At 41.7% G+C, this 19467-nt stretch overlaps 1 protein-coding gene across 2 annotated transcripts in view; it reads left to right on the top strand.

Moving 5' to 3' along the window:
• Window positions 1-19441, top strand: part of atxn7 (ataxin 7) — a 29916-nt gene extending 10475 nt beyond the window's left edge. For both annotated transcript variants that reach the window (XM_086291694.1, XM_086291695.1), the window contains 9 exons: window positions 5384-5488; window positions 11316-11604; window positions 12032-12351; window positions 12701-12783; window positions 13443-13723; window positions 13874-14063; window positions 14173-14294; window positions 14398-15544; window positions 16269-19441. In XM_086291694.1, the coding sequence (XP_086147820.1) occupies window positions 5384-5488; window positions 11316-11604; window positions 12032-12351; window positions 12701-12783; window positions 13443-13723; window positions 13874-14063; window positions 14173-14294; window positions 14398-15544; window positions 16269-16286 (2555 nt within the window). In that variant the 3' untranslated portion in view covers window positions 16287-19441. The remainder of the gene's footprint in view (window positions 1-5383; window positions 5489-11315; window positions 11605-12031; window positions 12352-12700; window positions 12784-13442; window positions 13724-13873; window positions 14064-14172; window positions 14295-14397; window positions 15545-16268) is intronic.
• The last annotated feature ends 26 nt before the right edge of the window (window positions 19442-19467 follow it).

Here is a 19467-nt window from a genome sequence, read left to right as displayed (position 1 = left end):
GATAAGACAGCTCGGACGTTTTTCCCTCCTTGGGTCAAACATATTTGTCTGTCAAGTTTTTCCACTTATTTGAACATTTCCTCAAATCTATACTAATAGTTTCAGAAGTGTCCATCCAGGAATTTGCTAAATTGAGGCGATGATGATTATTCTGTCACTGATAAATTCAAAAACTGGAGTGAAAAAGTGCCCAGAAACACATTGGCCTGTTTACTACTGTCAAATCTTCCAATTACTGTAATTGTTGACTGCATCAGTTTGACGTGCAGTTACATTTCTCAGGAAGTGATCATCAGGAAACGGTGTAGTTTACATCATGACATTGAAGATTTAAGACAGAAGTATAAATTCATCTTAAGGCCCAGTGTTTGAGCCCTCACAGACTGATGATGTTACCTGTTTAGTGGTTGTGTGCGAGAGGTTGGGCACTCAAAATGGTATATACAGGAATAGGACGGCAGGTTTGGGCTTACCATGTGATATTACATTGATGGCTCAAAAACATATTTGTTGTTTGGGGCATTTTATGTTACACTGTTTATTTTCTGCATGGCCAAGGCTGAGCCATTCATGTGAATTGAACATCTTCTCGGCAGTAGCTTTAAGAAGTACTAATTCACTTGCTTTTGACAAGCAGCAACAAAAACGAACACAGTATGAACAGATGACGAATAGATGAACACATTATATAGCATTTGGTTCATGTTAGCGTTTTTTCCTCTTTCCTTCCTTTGTTTATTTACTTTTTTAATGTTTTCAGGCTTTCCCCCTTAACCCGCAGTTTAACGTCACAACACTATGAACTGTGGGTAATTCCCTATGGGAGTGTTTGCAGAAATGCAGTGTGAGCATAAAGGGCTCACAAAACCTGAGAGAGCCCTTGTGTGTTTGAGAGTTTAACAGTGGGACAGTCCTAAGGCCTCACTGTCTTAGTAGTAATGCACTTTGAAGTCACACTTTGAATGAGTGTGGAGATTGGCGGTTCAGCCTCTCTTCGTTTTTGGCACATTACTTTGTCCCACACTTGTGTCATCATTGCCTATCCAACTTTATTTGGTTTTCCTCCTTATGTGTTGAATAAAGGAGGGGGTTTATTGCAGACTGCTTCACAGAGGACTTATCTAATATTGCCTTTTGTGTGTGTGTGTGTGTGGTCAGCAGTGTCCTATGTGCTTGATGCTATGATGCTCACATGTGTTGGGCAGATAAGGGAATAGTTTGAGTAGGAAAATGAAGTAAGTCGTATGCTTGGTTAGCTACCCCTTAAACCGAGTTGAACTCTTACGGGAGATAGTTAGATGCTGCTCTCGATCGCTGTCAACAAAACACAAAATGATAGATTATGTCTCGGAAAATTTCTGTCCTGTGTAGAGTTCATGAAACTTGGAGAATCAGCGCCAACGTGCAATGGAGCGGTGTTGATGGTACGAGACGTAGGACACCACTAAGTCACTGTATCTTTTCATCTGTCAACCATTTAGAACATTTTTCTGCATAAAGGACAGAGACAGAATGCTCATCTGAAATTCAAGGATGCGGGGTCAGTTGACATTTCGCTGTCATGAAACATGTCTTTATCATGTTGCGGCGTCTGTCAGTGACTGTTGTTTGTGTCATGGGGCTCATCAACACATGCTGCTCGTGGCAGAAGTCTGTCTTCATAGAAAGCCTGTGTGTGCGCGTGCGTCTGGTAGGGGTATTACAAGTGGATGACTACATCGCTCTGCCATGACTCACCACCAGATTCCTTCTGTGGCGTTACTGCCATTCTACCACACGCAGATGAATAACATGCACGCACACAGATTATAAGAATGTATGGTACTAGATGACTGATGAATTCATCATTCTGTCACGCTGTTGATAAATTTTACAGTGGCACTGTCACAGTCAGGGAAGCTGGGAAATGTAGTGCCACTGTCAGCCACAGGTCAGATGCAGCCAGCATGTGCGCTACTCATCGGCAGCCAGAGCTGCTACGATTGCACCTAGCTCGTTCATCACTGCCACGGATGAGGATGCTGAAATTAACTGGACTCTCATTCTCTTCCCCTGCCTCGTGCTCTCAGGCTCTCTTTTCCTCCTCCTTCAAGCGTATGTCCTTTGCTCACTGCCTCTTTGTCTCGCAGAGGCCTCAGACGGCTTCTCTGTTCGTTTACTGCGACTTTGTTCCCGTTTTGCGCTCTTTTCCTTTTGTCTTAAATTCACCGTTCTGTCTTATTTCTTGTCTACATTGACTTTCTTTCTCTCTGTCTTTAACACCTCATGTTTGAAAAAGAAGAAAATGGAGGTTGAGACGAGGGCAGACACAGTGGCGTTAGACCACTTTTGAAGTCGGACAGTTTTAGCAGTAAAGGCCATTTAGTGCTATGGCACTGAATGTGGAGTAGCAAAGCTGTATAGCATGTCTACTTTCATAGTTGAGCATCCCATTAGAAAAATACTAATGAAAAATACTGCACGTGAACTGCTGCAGCAGTTCGGAAACGAGTCTTGTTTGACCTTGCTATTGATCCAGTGAGGAAATGTGGTTGGATGCTGCAGTTCCTGTCCTGTTTCAGTAGATTTGAGAGAAAGGCGTTTTTAATGAAAAATACACAGGAAGTTATTGATTTGGCAAATATGTTTGCTCTCTCATTATATCTGCAATTTGCTACTTGGATAAGCAAATTGGGTAGAGACAGAATAGAATTAAAGTAGATGCGTTGAACATAGAAGTTGCCTACGCTAGCATTTAGCTATTGTTTTGATGGCTTGTTCTTTTGCAACTGGCATAGTGAATACTCCATGTCACATTTTACCACTCGTAATTCACATGCCTTTGTCCATTAAGTGAGGATATTTTCCTTCCTCTTTGTAGCAAGCAGATACTTTGAAAGCAAGTCTTTTTGGTCCATTGCTGTTGAAGGAGACACTTGGCAAAATAGCTTCAGACAATTGAAACACATTAAGTAGCATTGGACTTGTCAATTCATCCACACACGATTGCCTCTGACCTCCTTGAGAGAGAATCTGCCAGGTACATCTTTTATACGGTCTTTGCTTAATGGCCCTCATCCCTTCAAGACTTGGCCAGTGATGTTTGGAGAACCCTTGATGGTCCTGGCGGAGTACATATTGAACAGGGGCTCCACTTCTCTGCTCTTGTATCCTCTCCTCTTCTCATCTCATCATAACGCCCCAGGCAATCTCTTAATTAGCCTCCTTAATTAGGTGGTTTCTGGTTCTCTCCGCCAGAGTAAATTTTGATCACATTCTGCTGAGAAGCAGCACTTCCCTCTGATTCGCCTTGGAGTGCCTTTAAAGCGTGAGGTTTGTCATTGGGCAGAGGTTCTCCAGCTGAAGACACCTTTGCATTCTTGCTTTTTATGGTTTTCTTTGTATTTGCCTATTTACTATTGGGAAATTCTTGTTTTTACAGTTTTATCCAGGAAGAAATGCATCATGATCCATGATGTTGTGTGCGTCAGCATTTTAATTTTAACCCTATACTGTCATCTTCATGGAAATATGACCTGACTTTAGGGATCAGGTTTCACAAGGTGGTAACCTACATGACTAGTTTAGTTAAGCTGCATTTTAAGCATTTCTGTACACCTGGGACTGCCAGCTTTTACATCTTGAAAAACACCATAAATAACTCCATTTAGTCTGCCCAACTGCAAAAGTAATTCATTCTTTATAGGTTAATTTCATAATTACTTTTACCAATTAAATCAATCAATTAAATATTAAAGCCATGTTTGACAGAGAAAACCTCAAACAAGCGTTGCGACCTGGGCGAGATTCAGAATTTCATTTGGACCTTTTGCAAAACTGCCCCATCTCAGAATATCTGGTAGTTTCCCTTGGTAGCTCAGAGTGTGGCATTCCAAAAGGCAGACTTTCTTTGTTTCTTAATAACAACATAGAAAGCACTAAGGAGATGGCACCCACCTTATTAAACCTGATTCCTTAGTGATATCTCCTAATTATTGAGTCAGAAATGTCGCACGCTCTAAGCCAGTCCTGGGTTTGTTTATATCTTGGAAAGGCAACCTTTGGATTGGTGCTTATCACCAGTACTTGTTCTCCATGGTGAATAAGGGCTCATAAGTGATCTATATTTACAAATCACTCCTGGGTTGCATGTGTACTTGGCCAAACTGCTTTCCTGAGCTTGTTAATTTTTTTAAAATTCCTATTATGGATTGTGTTACAAATTTATTTTGTCTAAGCTGTTGAACAAGAGCACAGTTTCTGAACTTTGCCTCTGTAAACCACCACAGTGGATTTCTAATAAAGTAGCACTGTGTGATATATTGTGCAGGCTCTTGCTACAGCAGTGCTTTACATAGTTCATCTATTTCAAAGGTTCAAAAGAAATTGGACAGTTAACTGATATGCAGTTTCGTGGCCAGGTGTGGCCTGTTGTTTCATTTTAAATTAAGAAGATAAAAGGCTAGGAGTTGTTTTCAAGTGTTAAATTAGCATTTAGTAGTTCATGAGTATTCTGACCAGCGAGGCGTCATTTAGGAATGAATGTTGATAAGATTTTGTTCACACCTGCTTCAGTCTTTATCGGTTTCAGTTTTCTGTGTGCAGAAAAAGTAGGTTTACACAGGTTTTTATTATCTCAGTCACTAAACCAATACTGCCTCCTACTGTCTGTACTGGAGGACATTGAGGGTACAAAGGACCCCCTGACTGTTAAAGGCCAAACAGAGCAGTTTCTTCAGGTCACTGCCTTCAATGCAGATTAGTAGAACACAAGCCACTGCACACAGCCTCAGCATGGAAAGTATGTAGCTCCAGAAGCACCTCAACTCTGGCTACTTTATAGGTTCTCTCACTGACTGGCTGAAAAGCAGATATTGACTTTAATGTATTATTTATAATCTGAAAATGTTAGAATTATGTTAGTTTGTCCACTGAACTTTGAGACCGTGAAATGTAGGAGCTATGTAAAAGAATATCTACCATTGCTAAATGGGTGGGGCAGTATTTTGTACCACTTGAATTTAACTTGAGTCTACATTTATGACTCTGTGATTGCTAAATTTCCTTTTCTGCTAGGATGGACTAGAAAAGGACAATTCTGAAAAGTATGGCCTTGTTCACACATTTATGGATCCTACTGTATGTGTTGGGCAATAATTCAGAATTGCTGTTAGGGCTCAGCCAAGAATGCATTTTCTTGTGGTCTGCTGCGTTTGTCTATTTACGCCTCGGCCCACTCCCCAACAAATGCACATTAAATATAAAACAAAGTAAGCAGTTGATGTTTGGTTGCACATTGAACAGTGTGTATTTTGCAGAGTCTGCTGCCAACTGTGGCATCGGTCACGCTTTTATTTATTCTCCTTGAGTTGAGCCCCATCTGCTTCTATCTTCCCGTTTACAGACATGTCCATATTTGGCCAGTGTCCCGCACAGGACGACTTCTACCTGGTGATGTGCAGCCACTGTGGTCAGGTAGTCAAGCCACAAGCCTTTCAAGCACACTTTGGTAAGTGATACACACGCACACACACGCCTTGATGTATCTATATATTCAGTTATTTTTCATGCAGCTGGGGTGCAGAGCTAGATTTCCTAGATTCACGTAGTAGCAATAATCCACTACAACAATGAGGTGGCTGTTACTGCAGATACTCAGCAAGGTTTGGGAATAAAAAATTGGGGGGACTCTATATCCATACCCCCCCATACCAAGAGTAATGTGATGTTACTTTGATTAACACATTCCTAGTAGTGCTTCTTCTTTCTGTGTACCCCCCCCACCCCCCCACCCCCCCCACCCAGTTTTCTACTCCACTCCACTCAGTAGCCTATTTATTTACTGTTTGTGTGTTATAAATTCTTGTGTTAATATTTGATAGGTCTCTCTCAAGTCTTTCCAGTAGTGGGCTGTTTTAACAGATACAGCTCAGTTAAGATTTCTAGTACTGTTAAGACATTAAACTGGGGATGTTTCAATGGCCACTAAATAGGGCTGCTCAATTAATCGAATTTTAATCACGATTACGATCTGGGCTTTCAACGATCATTAAAAATGACTGAGCCGATTATTAGCCCCTCCCTAATTTATCCGCGACACCTTAAAGGCCGGTCCGTGAAAATATTGTCGGGCATAAACCGGTCCGTGGCGCAAAAAAGGTTGGAGACCGCTGATTAAGAGGACCCGAGGGAAGCTCGGAAAGCTAAGCAGAAGTTATTTGGAGAGTGACTGCCGTTGGTTGAAAAGAGAGTTTAAAAAAAAAAACTTCAGTGGTGTTGCACACTATTTTATATTATTTTTTTAAAGTCATTGTTAACCCTTTAAAGCCGGTCAGAGCAGCACGCTCCGTTTTGCGTAACTATTTTTAAATCCCTGTAGAACCTGAACCGTGTAAGCTAGCGCAATAATTTGTTTTGCATATGAAACCGGAGGAGTTGTACTTACATCTGATGCCATCAGCTTGTCCTCGGTCATGGTTTCGTTCCACATATAGCTTTGCAAAAATTGCATAAAAAGCGCTTGCAGGAACAAAAGCATAATATTCCAGAAACACGCTTTGCCGATCCATCAGCTGTTCGTAACACTTCCCACAGTGAAATGATGCACATGCTGTTTTCTTTGCAAATTTGCATCATAGGATTGTTTTTTGTTTTTCCTGCAGTATATAAAAATTGCTGTATCTCCAAAATAAAACTATGAAGACACTCAAAATAAATTTCCTGTGGTGGGAAACTATTTTTTGCAACTTTATTGTATTTAAAGTTTTGAGGGATAAGCCTCTTAAATTTCTCCAAGTAGAAATATATGTAAACAAAACAAAAGCGATTTTCAATTTTTTTTGTAGTTTATTGCACTTTTTTGCAATTTATGTAATTACTATGGACTTAATGCATACATATTATTAAAATATGGGCTATAACAGTTGTATTGATGTATAGCAACTTGAAATGCTCCCACAAATGGCACTACAGCATGTAAAAAAATAATATAAGCTCTGGTGGACTTGGTTCTATGGTAGGTCTTAAAGGGTTAAATAAATATCGTCAAATAATCGTGATCTCAATTTCAGTGAAAATAATCGTGATTATCATTTTTGCCATAATCGAGCAGCCCTACCACTAAATACCTGGAAGTGCCTGTTCTCTGAAGTGCAGCAGCAATTACACTTATCAAGGTCAACCACAAGAGGGAGGTATAGCAGCACGTGGCTTCTAGGGTAAAACTGTCCTTGGAACTGTGTGAACATCACTCAGAGACTTCTCCATCATTGTTAAACAGTATAGATATATGGGTGTCTCTGAAATACAGCCTCTATTTTGAGGTGTCAGGGGGTTTTGAAGGAACTGTAGATAAACACTGGATGGCAGTACCAAGTGTAGAGTAAAACAATCATTATCAGAACATGTGGCTTTACTCCATATACAGGGGTTGCATTGTTAATGCAGACTGTGCTCTGCTTGGTCCGTGGTGTAGAAGCACCCAGAGATTTACAGTGATTTCATCATGTTTCTTGATATTTGTTTCTTCAGCTGTTTGCTGCTGCTGATTCTTTGTGTGAACAGATTGTCTGTAGTGTGTTTATCATAATGAATGCACCAGTCTCTTTTTCGTCTTTTGCAACATCTTTAAGTTCTGTTCTCAAAATCAGGCGGTGAAGCTAAACCCAAAGATTCCCCATCACAGTAAATCTTCCGATTTGAGCCGCTGGATGCAAATAATTACTTTTTTTTAAAGAAGCTTTTAAACTATGCAATATCAAAATTATTTAAAAAAAAAACAAGTTTCACTTAATGAACTTATTGCATCAGCTATAACCACACAGTCTAAATCTAAGTGAAACTCTGTAGCCATGTATGTGTGGCCATACATAGCAGCAGTGCTCTTGCTGTGTTTTACCCCATGTCCTCTCTGTGATGTCATTATGGGAGGACCCGTGCAGCGTTAACGTGGGGAAAAGGCACTGATCTCAGCACCATTGAGATGGTCTCAATATGATATTAGCGTGCTTCTTTGAGACCATCTGTCTCCCTTTAGGTGTCTGTGCTTCTCGGCTGAGGCTGAGCCCAGCAAGGGTGACACTCACCACGGAACGGGAAGCTGCTGCTTTGCTTGGCGTTTTATGCATTTGTTTATGAACTTGTCTAACAAAGACTCCTCAGAGATCGAGACATACAGAATTTTACACTCAGTGTCTTGAGCTCAAATGGTAAAAGAAGGGAACCACGGTGGATTTGAGTTTCTGGTTAACTCAAGGTTTTAGTTTTACCTTTTTTTTTTCTTTTCTTTTTTTTTTTTTTTTTAAATAGGTTACACTTTGTCTTTACTTAAACATGATGTCTGTGGAGTTTGTAGTAAGGCCATTACACTTCTTGATTTTCTTTCTTTTTTTCACTTCTGCAGGCTGGGATTCCCCCATGCCACTGAGCCAGCTGTTTGATAATATGAAACATGATATTAAGGCTCCTCCTATGTCTTGTGTCTGTCTGTCTTTTTTTTTTCTTTTCTTTTTTTTTCTTTTTTTAAATAGGTTACACTTTGTCTTTACTTAAACATGATGTCTGTGGAGTTTGTAGTAAGGCCATTACACTTCTTGATTTTCTTTCTTTTTTTCACTTCTGCAGGCTGGGATTCCCCCATGCCACTGAGCCAGCTGTTTGATAATATGAAACATGATATTAAGGCTCCTCCTATGTCTTGTGTCTGTCTGTCTTTTTTTTTTTTTTTTTTTTTTTTCCTTACCTTTTTTCCTCCCCTACATCAGTTATGACTACCATTGGTGCTGCTGTTGGCTTTCGTTGTTTTGTAGACAGAGCACCACTGTCTCACTTGGATATCTTGTTGTGAGTTTGTGTGCAGAGGTTCGCTGTTGACTGGGACAGGACAAGACAGTGAGAGGAAGTGGGAGGGAGGCAGTGAAAGAAAAGCTTTTGGGTTGTTTGGCTTCTTAGAAGTGGGAGGGGAAAATATCTGGAGTGTAGGTTGAATGGATGTGCGGGAGAGGCCCCTAGGTGTGGAGAGGGCACGCTTAAAAGCACTTCTTTCCCTTTTCTTTCAGAAAGCAGAAGTTTAACAGTTAGGTGTGTGTGTGTGTGTGTGCGCGCGCGCGCGCGTTCTTGAGGAATATAGCTGAAGGCAAATGGGAGTGGTACCTTTTTTGAGCATTCGTATTCTTTGTAGCCACTCCACTTTTTTTGTCACCTGTGACAGTGAGTTTTGTCCCACAACCCACTCCCCAGCTTTACCATATAGTTAGCTATAATCACACAAAATGGGACTAAATCAAAAGACTGTTGAGAGGTGAGTGCACACATAAGCAGATTTGGGGCAGAGGGTCTAGGTGACCATACTTAGCAGAAGACCTTTCATGTTATTTTTTTATTTTTTTATTTTTTGACCATTTAAGAAGCTTTGAAAAAAAGTTAAAATACTTTTTCCTATAATCCTGGTGGTTTTCCTTTGGCCAAAACCTCTTTCGTGGAGGTGCCTGTTTTTATTTATTTATTAATCATGCAGGAAAAACACTGGTGACATTAGCCAGCTGACACAGATTCTTGGTAGAAAATTACTAATGCTTCTGGTGCTGATGCACCTTTTATCTCTCATTTCTTTTAAGCATGCAGTTATTTTCTGTCCTGTCTTTCGTTGCTGCTTCTCAGAGCTGACTATGAGTGTTTAGTCAAATGTTTATTTGCCGTCTCTCTTCTGAAATTCTCGTTAGTCACCTTTGTATTTAGTATTTAGTATTTATTTATTTATTGTCATTGTCAAGAATAATGAAATTGCGTTTGGGGCTTCCATACAACCCAAAAAAAAAAAAAGGAAGAAAATAATAAATACCCCTTAAAACCCAAGTGTACATATTTAACCCAGTGTGACTCCAATGCAATAAGACAATCCTTAGCAATAATGTTTGTAGAAATTCAGACAAAGACCTGAGAAACATGACAAAATACAACAATGCAACCCATTCAATATTATTGTACTGTGAGATATGATATCAGATATGATAGTTATCTATTTAAGAAAGAGGGGGGGGGGGGGCAGGAGGGGGAAGAGAATAAAGATATGATGCACCAATGCAGACCAGTTCATTGCTATTAAGAAGTTGGATATGGTTATTGTCCGTGAGAGGGGGGCAGAGAGTTCAGGAGCCTCACAGCCTGTGGATACAGGCTGTTGGCCAGTCTGGATGTTCTGGCCTGTATAGACCTGTACCTTCTCCCTGAGGGCAGCAGATGGAAAAGGTGGCGCGCAGGGTGATGTTGGTCCCGCAGGATACTGTGCACCCTCCTCAGACAGCGAGTGGGGAAGATATTACTGATCTCTGGCAGACTTGTCTGTCTTGTTCCTCTGTATATCCTTCAGTTTTGCTCACATGCAGCTTCCAGCAGGAGATTCTCTCCATGTCAGATGTTTCCTCACTGCTGAAAATTCTCAGTTTGGTTTAGGTGAGGGAGCTCCCTGGATTGAGCGTGATCGAGGCAGGGCGTATGACACCCACGCTCACGTCTGTCAGTCTCTCTTTCTCTACATGTAATCAGAGCAGCAGGAGTGTATGTCGGTCTGTGTCACCCAGAGCGCCCACTATTTCTGTTAGAGAGCTGCTGCTTTTGCCAAGATTCAGATCTCTCTGCTTCATGCTTCCAGTCATTTCTGAATTAAAACAAAAAATCCTTCATGATGTTTTTGTCTATCTTTTTCTTTTTAATTGTTTATGCAGTGGCAGCTAATCAACCTTAAACTATGAAGTGCTTGTGTAGTGGTGACATTGGGACAGCAGCTTTTGTTGTACGCTGTTACTAAAAATAGGATGTGATGTGAGCCTTTTTTGAAAGTAGATCTGTAATTGTCTTGTGTAAATGTGTAATTGGTGTGATTTGTGTTCACACAGTTTGTTCATTTTAGAAAGCAGTGTGCTTAAAGACAGCTAGTTTTGGATTTAAGCAGATGAGCATTTCCCCCCCCTCCAAGTTCTATTTTTGTCTTTCCATCCACAACTAAGCATCACTCTAACCTTTTCTGCTGTCTTACTGACTTTCATCAGTTTGCACAGCAGCTGTTATAAGAAGCTCAGGCAAGAAAGAAAGCTCTTGACCTGTTGGCCAGTTCTATTTCAAGATGCAGCGCATGAATCACCAATACTGCTTATTAGCTGTTCAGCTAACATGCTCACAGCTGTTAGAGGGAGATTTTTAATGTTTCCATTTCTCTCTCTCTTTTTTTTTTTTTTTATATGAGTCACAACTATGTTTAGTCCTATAGTAGTGTTGGATTATAATTAGTGTGTTAACTATTATGTTTTAATGCCTTTCTGGTTTGTTTGTTATCATTTTAGAGAGAAGACACAGTTCGGCTAGCAAACCAGCGTCCACCTCGCCGTTTCCTGCGTCTGCCAGGAACCGGAGCAGCGGCAGTGGGATTGGGCCCGGGGTGGGCTCGGTGTCCGTAGCTGCAGTGGCTACCGGAGGCATCCTTGGTCGACCTTCAGCTGCTAGCTCAAGCTTACCCTCCTCTTCATCGTCGTCCTCCAATCCCAAACTTGTCAAACCAGCCAAAGAGAAGCTGCCAGGCGTTCAGCGAAGACCCCCCTTTGCCCCCTTCAGGATGAACCAGCCAGAAAAGATGTAAGTTTCACTCTGCACAGGTGCAGGGTTGTTACAACCACATTTCTGGCAGACATACTAAAGTCTAATTTAAAAAAAACTATTTTGAAATGGAGACTACTTGTAATAGTTTTTGTAGCAATACTAGTACTTGAAAATAAGGTACTACTGCTTATTGATGGTTTATGTGGCAGTCAGAGCTATTTGCCTTTACTGCTTGTTTCTCGGTAGAAATCTGATTCAGTCATTTATACGCGAGTGTTGATTTTGACCTTTTTCTTCTTTTGAAGGTGTTTTATATATAGCGGAACATTAGTAGTGATTGTCCTCGCAGGGCCATCCATATGTCCACATCTGTCTCTTACCATACGCTTGTCACTGGCTCACTGTTTCTAACTCTCAGCTTCCTCCTCACCACCCTTTTCATCGCTGTCATCTTCTCTTCCAGCCTTCCAGCTGTCAAGATGGACAAGATGCATCCGAAGCCGGACACGCCAGCTAAGCCGGCGCAAGCTCCATCTGCCCCCGCCACCACCTCATCCTCCTCTACATCCTCCTCTAGCACCACTGTGAGCTCCAACACTACCGCCATCACGACCTCCTCATCAGCCCTAAAAGCAGGCCTTAACTGTCCCTCCATACCAAAGCCTCCATTACTGGCCCCAGGCCAGATTCCCAATGGCAAGGGCCACCTCACTGTCCTCTCGGAGAAGAAGCAGGACAGCAGCAGTGCGAGTAGCAGACGTCATGTTAACAAGAAAGTCACAGGTCAGCTGGAATGTGGAACGAGGGGGGACTAGTTACATTTTGTCATTTTTTTCAGAGTATTTAAAAGTCTCATACAGCATTACATGCTTAGCCTGAATGTTTTTGTTTTTTATAACCTTGCTTTTTAATCTATTAGACGAACCTCCCATTAGGTTCCTATTTTATTGCCTATGAAAGAGTGTAACTAGCAGACATCATTTCAGACATTGTTTAAGCTGTTGTCAGCAGCTTAAACAAAATGTCCCATACATTATCTTAGAGGGGAAAGGCTTATGTAATGTTAACACAACTTGTCCCAAATTATGAAGGTAACAAATGTTTTTCTCCTCCCCCTTTGCTCTGCCATCAGAACGTGAGTTTAATCCAGATATCCACTGTGGCGTTATAGATGTGACATCTCGAAAACCCTGCACAAGATCCCTAACATGCAAGGTAACAAAGTCCCTGCTTTGCATGCTGCAACTGAGCTGTATAAATGCATTTTATTTTTAAAGAGAATTGGGCTGGTAATGCTCAGCAGTCTTTCTTGTTGTCAGCAATGAGGATCAAAGCACACTTGCTAGATTCACAAGATGATCTAACGTGTTCTTGACATACTTGTGGAGGCAGCAAGCTTCAAACCTCTGGGTGAGCGTTTCCCACGGCAGCCACAGGCTGACAATTGAGGGCCGGTGTTTCTAGGACACATGCTGTCAGCTCAGATGGTTTGCCACAAAGAGGAGCACAGCGTAACTCTGAGGAGCCTGTAATGATGAACTCTACTGTGAAATATAGGAAACTACAATGTCTGTGTTTAATGAAACTGCAAAATGCCGTCACTCGTTGTGTTTTAATATAAGTGGAGCACTTTGGCATACAGTTCAATTATGTCGTATTATTCTATTTAATGTGTAGAATATTACAAAAGTTATTATTTGCATTTCAAAGGATGGTTGTGATTGATTGTAATTGATGTTGTAAAAATTTGTTAGAGCCAGAGCTGCCAAGTATAAACAGCAATAAAAAAGGAAATTAAGAGCGGTTCTAAGGAGAACTCTCTCTCCAGCTCTTACCATAATGAAAATTCTATTGACTTTATAATGTCTCAACAGACACATTCCTTAAGCCAGCGGAGGGCGGTGCCAGGGCGGAGGAAGCGCTTTGACACATTGCTGGCAGAGCACAAGAACAGAACAAGGGAGCGGGAGAGGGAGCGAGAACTCCACCAAAATCATTCCCAGCAAAACCCCCCTCTCAGGGACCCACACCCCTCTTCCCACCTCACTTCTGGCCATGATGCCCACCAGGTGGCTCATGGAAACGGCCCAGCCCTTGATGCCACTAAGCCTTTGCCAATTGGAAAGCCCAAATTTCACAGCCCTGGTCTTCCACGGTAATTGCTGTGCCACACTTTGATTTTTTGCTGTGCTTGTATTGTGTCTGTGTGTAGCTTTGCTCACACAGGCTTAAAACAGACAGTTTTAATTTGATTCAGCTTTGATGAATATGGTGAAAGTGACTGGGCACAATTTCTCTCCATTAGACTAAACAGCAGTCACGGAGGTGGTATTTCTGGAGACTCTGCAGCAGTCCACGAGTCGCTACACCATCCCCAAACGACCCCCGATGGCTTTTCTAGACCATCCAGTGATGAGGGAGAGAATGAGGAGCGTGAGGACAATGCTGAGAAACTGGACTGTCACTATTCAGGTTATCATCCACGACCGGCAGCTGTAAGTGCACTTCATCTGCTGTTACCCCCAAGGAACTTTCCTTTTTTTATTACACTGGTCAAGCCATTAAAGATTACAGTTCTCATCTGTTCTTCCCTTCTATTCCCAGTACTGTACTTTTGGGAGTCGACTGTTTGGGAGAGGCTATTATTCCTTTGACCGGCGATGGGACAAAGTGCGATGTACCCTCACCACAATGATGGAAAAGCATGTCAACTCCCAAATGTGGAAGTAAGTCAGTCTTGGACTCGTCCTTTTTTCTTTTTTTTTCTTTTTTTTTTAAATTTATGAGTCAAGTTAATAATTGGCTAATTTCTGATATTCTTTGCTTCAGGAAAATCCCCTTAGCCTTGGAGAACTCCTCCTCTGTTGCACCCACCTATAGGACAAGCACAAATTCCCACTGTAGCACTCCCTCTTCAGGCTTCCTGGGCCCTCCTGCCACCTTGCCGCAGACTCCTTACAGCCAATCCTACGAGGGCAAGTCAGTGCTCTCCTATGGGACCACCTTAAATGCCCGCAGCTCGCCGCAGGGTGGGGCTGAGCACCCGGCCTATGGCACCACACAAGCCCGACAAGTGTCTTCGTCGCCGCAGATGCCTTCAGCCCACTTGTCCTCATCCTCTTCTTCTTCAGCTCCTTCCCTAACCTCAGGCCGGGTGCCTAAGTCCCGTTCCTCTGGCAGCAGCACTACCAAATCGTCATCATCTTTTAAGCCCAAGGAGAGCTCGTCTGGCTCCTCCATAACCGTCATCCCCAACGCCACCAGTGGAGGAAGCACTGGAGCCAACAATACCAGTAGCGGCGCTAGCTTCAGCTCGGGGAAGAAGAGGAAGAACAGTTCTATCCTCTCTTCATCCCATGGCTCCACTGAATCTTCCTCTTCCAATGCCAACTTCTCTTCCTCCTCTTTTAAGAAGAACTGTGCAAATGTCGGCAGCTCAGGGAGCACCTACCACCACAGCTCATTAGGTCCTTCGTCCTCATCGTCATCCTCCTCCCATAGTGGGGTTCACAGTGTGGGGCTTAACTGTGGGCCTACTGTGCGAACAAACTCCCTTAGCCTCAAGGCCGAGCTCTCTGGCAGTTCCGCCGGTGGCTCCTCTGGGCCACCAGCACGAGGTCCTCCCTCGGGCAGCCCTGCAGAGTCCATCAAGCGTATGAGCGTGGTAATGAACAGCAGTGACTCAACACTTTCATTGGGACCTTTTGTCCACCACCAATCCTCATCTGACCACCACACCAGCTTTAGTCACCACTCCTCAGACGGGCGCCTGGAGGCCAAGAAGCGCAAAAGCTCTTCTGCCTCCAGTGGCGTAAATAGCGGAGGTGGGGAAGGTGGGCTCGGAGTAGGAGGTGGGGGGCCAGGACCAGGTAGACCCAAAGTGGCCAAGTCACCTGCCATTAACAACATCCATGGGAAGCATGGGCGGAGTATACCAGGGACACCGGGTCTACCCAACAACTCTCATTTACATCAGGTTGGTTTTTGAGACACATTCAGGATGTGTTTTCGTTTTCACTGATTGCATCTTGTGAAAGATTTCGTTTCTTTCTCAGTTCACTGCACTTAAAATTTTGGGATGTGGGTCATCTTAGGATAAGGATGGATATTATTAAGATTTTAAGGATACTACATTAAACCATGATTACAGTTCCACATTTTTCAGATATATATTAGGTCACGGCAATTTTCTTATTCTGAACACAGACTAATAAAAGTGTAGTGTATTACTTCAAAATAAATGAATAAAGTATGACTATGAACACCTCACAGTTCTGAGCTATCATGCACATAAACTGCATCCTCCAAGCAAAGTGCCCAAGTAGTATTCAGCCATAATCCTTTTTAAAAAAAACAAAAACTTTTTTCTTTTGTTTTTCATGTGAATTATCAAAATGAATGAAATGAAATATTAAAGAACCTGAAGGGCTGATATAAACTGAGTAAAGATGAGGAAATGAGGTATTCATAGTATTTGATATATAATGCCAAAAGTATCAGGTGATAAGACATTTCTGATTACATTCAATGATCTTGACTGACATTTGAATCTCCCGATTTAAAAAAAAAAAAAAAAAAAAAAAGACAAAGAAATAATTCTTGCTAGAAATTAAAGCCTCATCTTAAACTGCAAAACTAGTTTATGGACTGATGACTTTACAGCCATTTTAAGATTATGTTTTTCTCCTCTCCTTTTCCAGCCAAAGGCTCGTCCCTGACAGTGGTGTCCGGCTTCAGTGTATGAAACTGGCAGGCGGGCGGGAAATAATCCAGAGTGGTCCGCATACTGCTCTGGAATGCATGAGGCCTTCTGAAATCAAATCCACATTACTCTCAGCTTCCCACAATCCTCAGGGTGGAGATAATTTGGACTGCCCAATGATGTATATGTGGTCCTTACCGTTTCTCCCAAAGCCATGTGTGTGTGAGGTGCGGGCAGGGGGAACTGAATGGGGGATAGCGTGGAGCGCCAGGGATCTAATGCGCAAGCCAAGGATCCCCCCCCACGCCACTGTTGTCCCAGTATTCTGAGAGGTCTTCCTGTTTGGTCGGAGGAACAATTGCAACAGCCATCGGTCTCTTATCCTGTAGTTCAAAGGTCATTGGGTTCAGGTTAAGGGCTGCTGCAACAAGCCGTCATGACACTGAGCAACTGGGGAGACAACGAGCAGATCTCTTCCGTGTTTGTTTAAAAAAAGAAAAAGGAAAAAAAAAAGACTGTGTGAGAGTGTGTGTGTGTGTGTGTGTGTGTGTGTGCTTATGTGTGTATGAGTAATGTTTTTTCTCATGTCAAATTCTGCTGGACTACTGGAATTTCCAACTTAATTACACCCCCAGCGCCTGATCTCAGAAGCCTTGCAAGCAAAGCAGTAGGAGAAGCAAACTGTTACTTGCAAAAACCTTAAGAAAAATACACACAATCACCTTGTTTCACTTCTTGTTAGTGTGATTCTCCCTGGTGACATGTTGAGTTACCTCGGGTAACATGCAGTAGCCTGAGACGAGCCCGTAGGGATGATCTGGTCACTTCTTTTATTACCCGGAATAATTATGCAAGTGTTACCTTTCTATGATTTCTTATGATCTTTTTACACTGAACTACAATGGGGCTTTGTAGACCTGGTGAAGACGGTTGTGCTTTTAAATGTGAAAAGGACACCTGATGTGCCCATTCGATTGGATCTTTTGTCAGAGAGGGAGAGCTCGGTCTCGAGGAAGCCTGTTAATTTTCGGAATCTTTTCAGCGTGCAAAATGATAGCCACAGTAGACCTACCCCCAACTGTGAACAGCACTAAATAACTACTTTCTCCACAGGCACTGCTTTAGTTGTCCACAAAGCAAGCCAAAAAGCTGCTATCAGCTTTGCCAACTACTTTTATTTTTTTTATTTTTTTTTTTAAGTAAAAGGTGGGCAGTCTTGCTTATGAAGCGGTGATGGCGCATTTGTGGATTGAAGAAAATCTGTGCAAGCTGTATAACTATAGCCACAAGTTACTTACACCGCTGAGTGAATTCCACAGCTGTATGTGGGCAGATGTGAATTGTATTTTATTTTATTTTTTAAACATAGGGAATCAGGTATGGTACGTCTTAACTGGAGCAAACTTGCACGTCACCTGTCTTCTGTGGGTATGATTGTCCCTCCTGTGTGTAACCACTACCCAAGCTCTGGACGTTACAGTTTGAATGCCTCGCAGTAACACTATGTTCAGAAGAGATTTGTCACAGTAGACGAGGCATTGTACTCTTGTTCCGCTGTCAAAATAGTCTTAAATCAGGCAATACTTGCCCCACTCGTTGGGAAATAGCTTAGGTCAAGAGGTCTCGGGGACGAGCGTTACAGTGTGAGATTCATGGAGATGGCTTCACTGGATATAGATCTTAGATCTTTTGGCAACACCTGTTTTATGGAACCTCCACTGATGTCAATTAGTGTGGAAAACCTAGTAGACTTTTTTTTTTAAAAAAATCTTCAGTTAGCTTTTTTTTTTCTTGTAGCCTATGTATCAAACAAGTATTGAAGTATCCCTATTTGAGAAAACATATTTTGTTAACAAATTGTACATAGTTCAAATATGTATTTTTGCACAGGCATTTTTTTGTACACGCAGAATTTTTGGTACAATTTTGAAAAATCATTATTTATTTAGTAAAAAACAAAAAACAAAAAAAAGAAAGTCAGAGAACATGACTATTTGAAGTGGTTCACTGCCAAGTCTATATAATGCAATATGCCTATATGTGGAAGCTGAAGCATCTCATGAATCGTGTACTGGGATCCTTTAGGGAAAGAAGTGTTGTCACTGTAGCATGTGTCTGTATGACAGGAAACCTTTATTCACTTTTCAAGGTCTCAATCACATGTGCTTTTACAACACATTTTATGTTGCCTACGAATTAATAAAATAAGTTACTCTGTGACCCAATTAGCCTGTGATTCTGCGATGTCGTGCAGGCTCGAAGCTGTGCCCCCGCTGTCTAACCATCTTTTGTGGACTCTTCAGTCGTAACACTTTGTAAACCTTAAACACATTTCATGATTGAAACATGTTCTTTTATTCCGAAAAAAAAGAAAATAGGCTGAAGGGACTTCAGAAATTATTGCAAGGAATAGGAACATTTTTACGGTCCAACTGCTCGCGTCGTTGTTGCCAAACGAGTAATTTGAATCACAGCTTTTAAAGAACGCGTTGAGCAGCTCTTAAAAGAAATATCAAATTAAGAAAGTGCCTGAATTTGTTTCATCCCAACTGCTTGAGGACAGTATTCGTTGGGTTGTTTTTCCCCTTACTTGAATGTTCAAAGTATTTAGGGGATTTGGCTTTAAGTCTGCCTCTGAACCCTAAATGTAGTGGAACTTGAGCTTGTCAGCTGCCCATTGCGAAACACTTGTTCTGTTTTTGTTTTCCATTGAGATTTTCTTAGCATCGGTGTGTGGCCTAAGCCCCCTCCGGGTTATTAGGGTTTGTATTTAAAAACTTCACTCAAGTGTTTTGTTTACCCTCAATCTCTACTGACATCTCGACTTTGTTTCCAGTACAAGGAAACATTACGAGGATGTTTTCTTTCTTAGCACCGTAGACTTGGAATGTGAAAGTGAGAGAAAATACAGCTTGTCTGGGAAGAAAAAAATAAAACCACCATTCATACTATGTAAAAGCGTGTATAGTTTTTTTTTTTGGTTTTGTTTTTGGGGTATACATTATCAGAATCATTTTCAGCTGGACTTATGTATTGGCTGCTATGTAATTCATGAACAAAACATAGGTTAGAATTAATATTTAAAGTAAAGATTGTATAGTATATTTGTTTTGTAACAAGTTTCTGTAAATAAAATAATTTATACTGCTATTTATAAGAAACGATGTGTCTGCCTCTTTCTTAAAACAAACAGGTGA

The sequence above is a fragment of the Aulonocara sp. 'chitande type north' Nkhata Bay genome, linkage group LG5 (assembly GCF_057382095.1).
Source record: "Aulonocara sp. 'chitande type north' Nkhata Bay isolate Kocher_YH1m ecotype deep benthic linkage group LG5, A_spYH_male_GT1.1, whole genome shotgun sequence".
Taxonomy (NCBI): Eukaryota; Metazoa; Chordata; class Actinopteri; order Cichliformes; family Cichlidae; genus Aulonocara; species Aulonocara sp. 'chitande type north' Nkhata Bay.
Note: the sequence above shows the minus strand (reverse complement) of the source record. Positions and strands in the feature narration are given on the sequence as shown.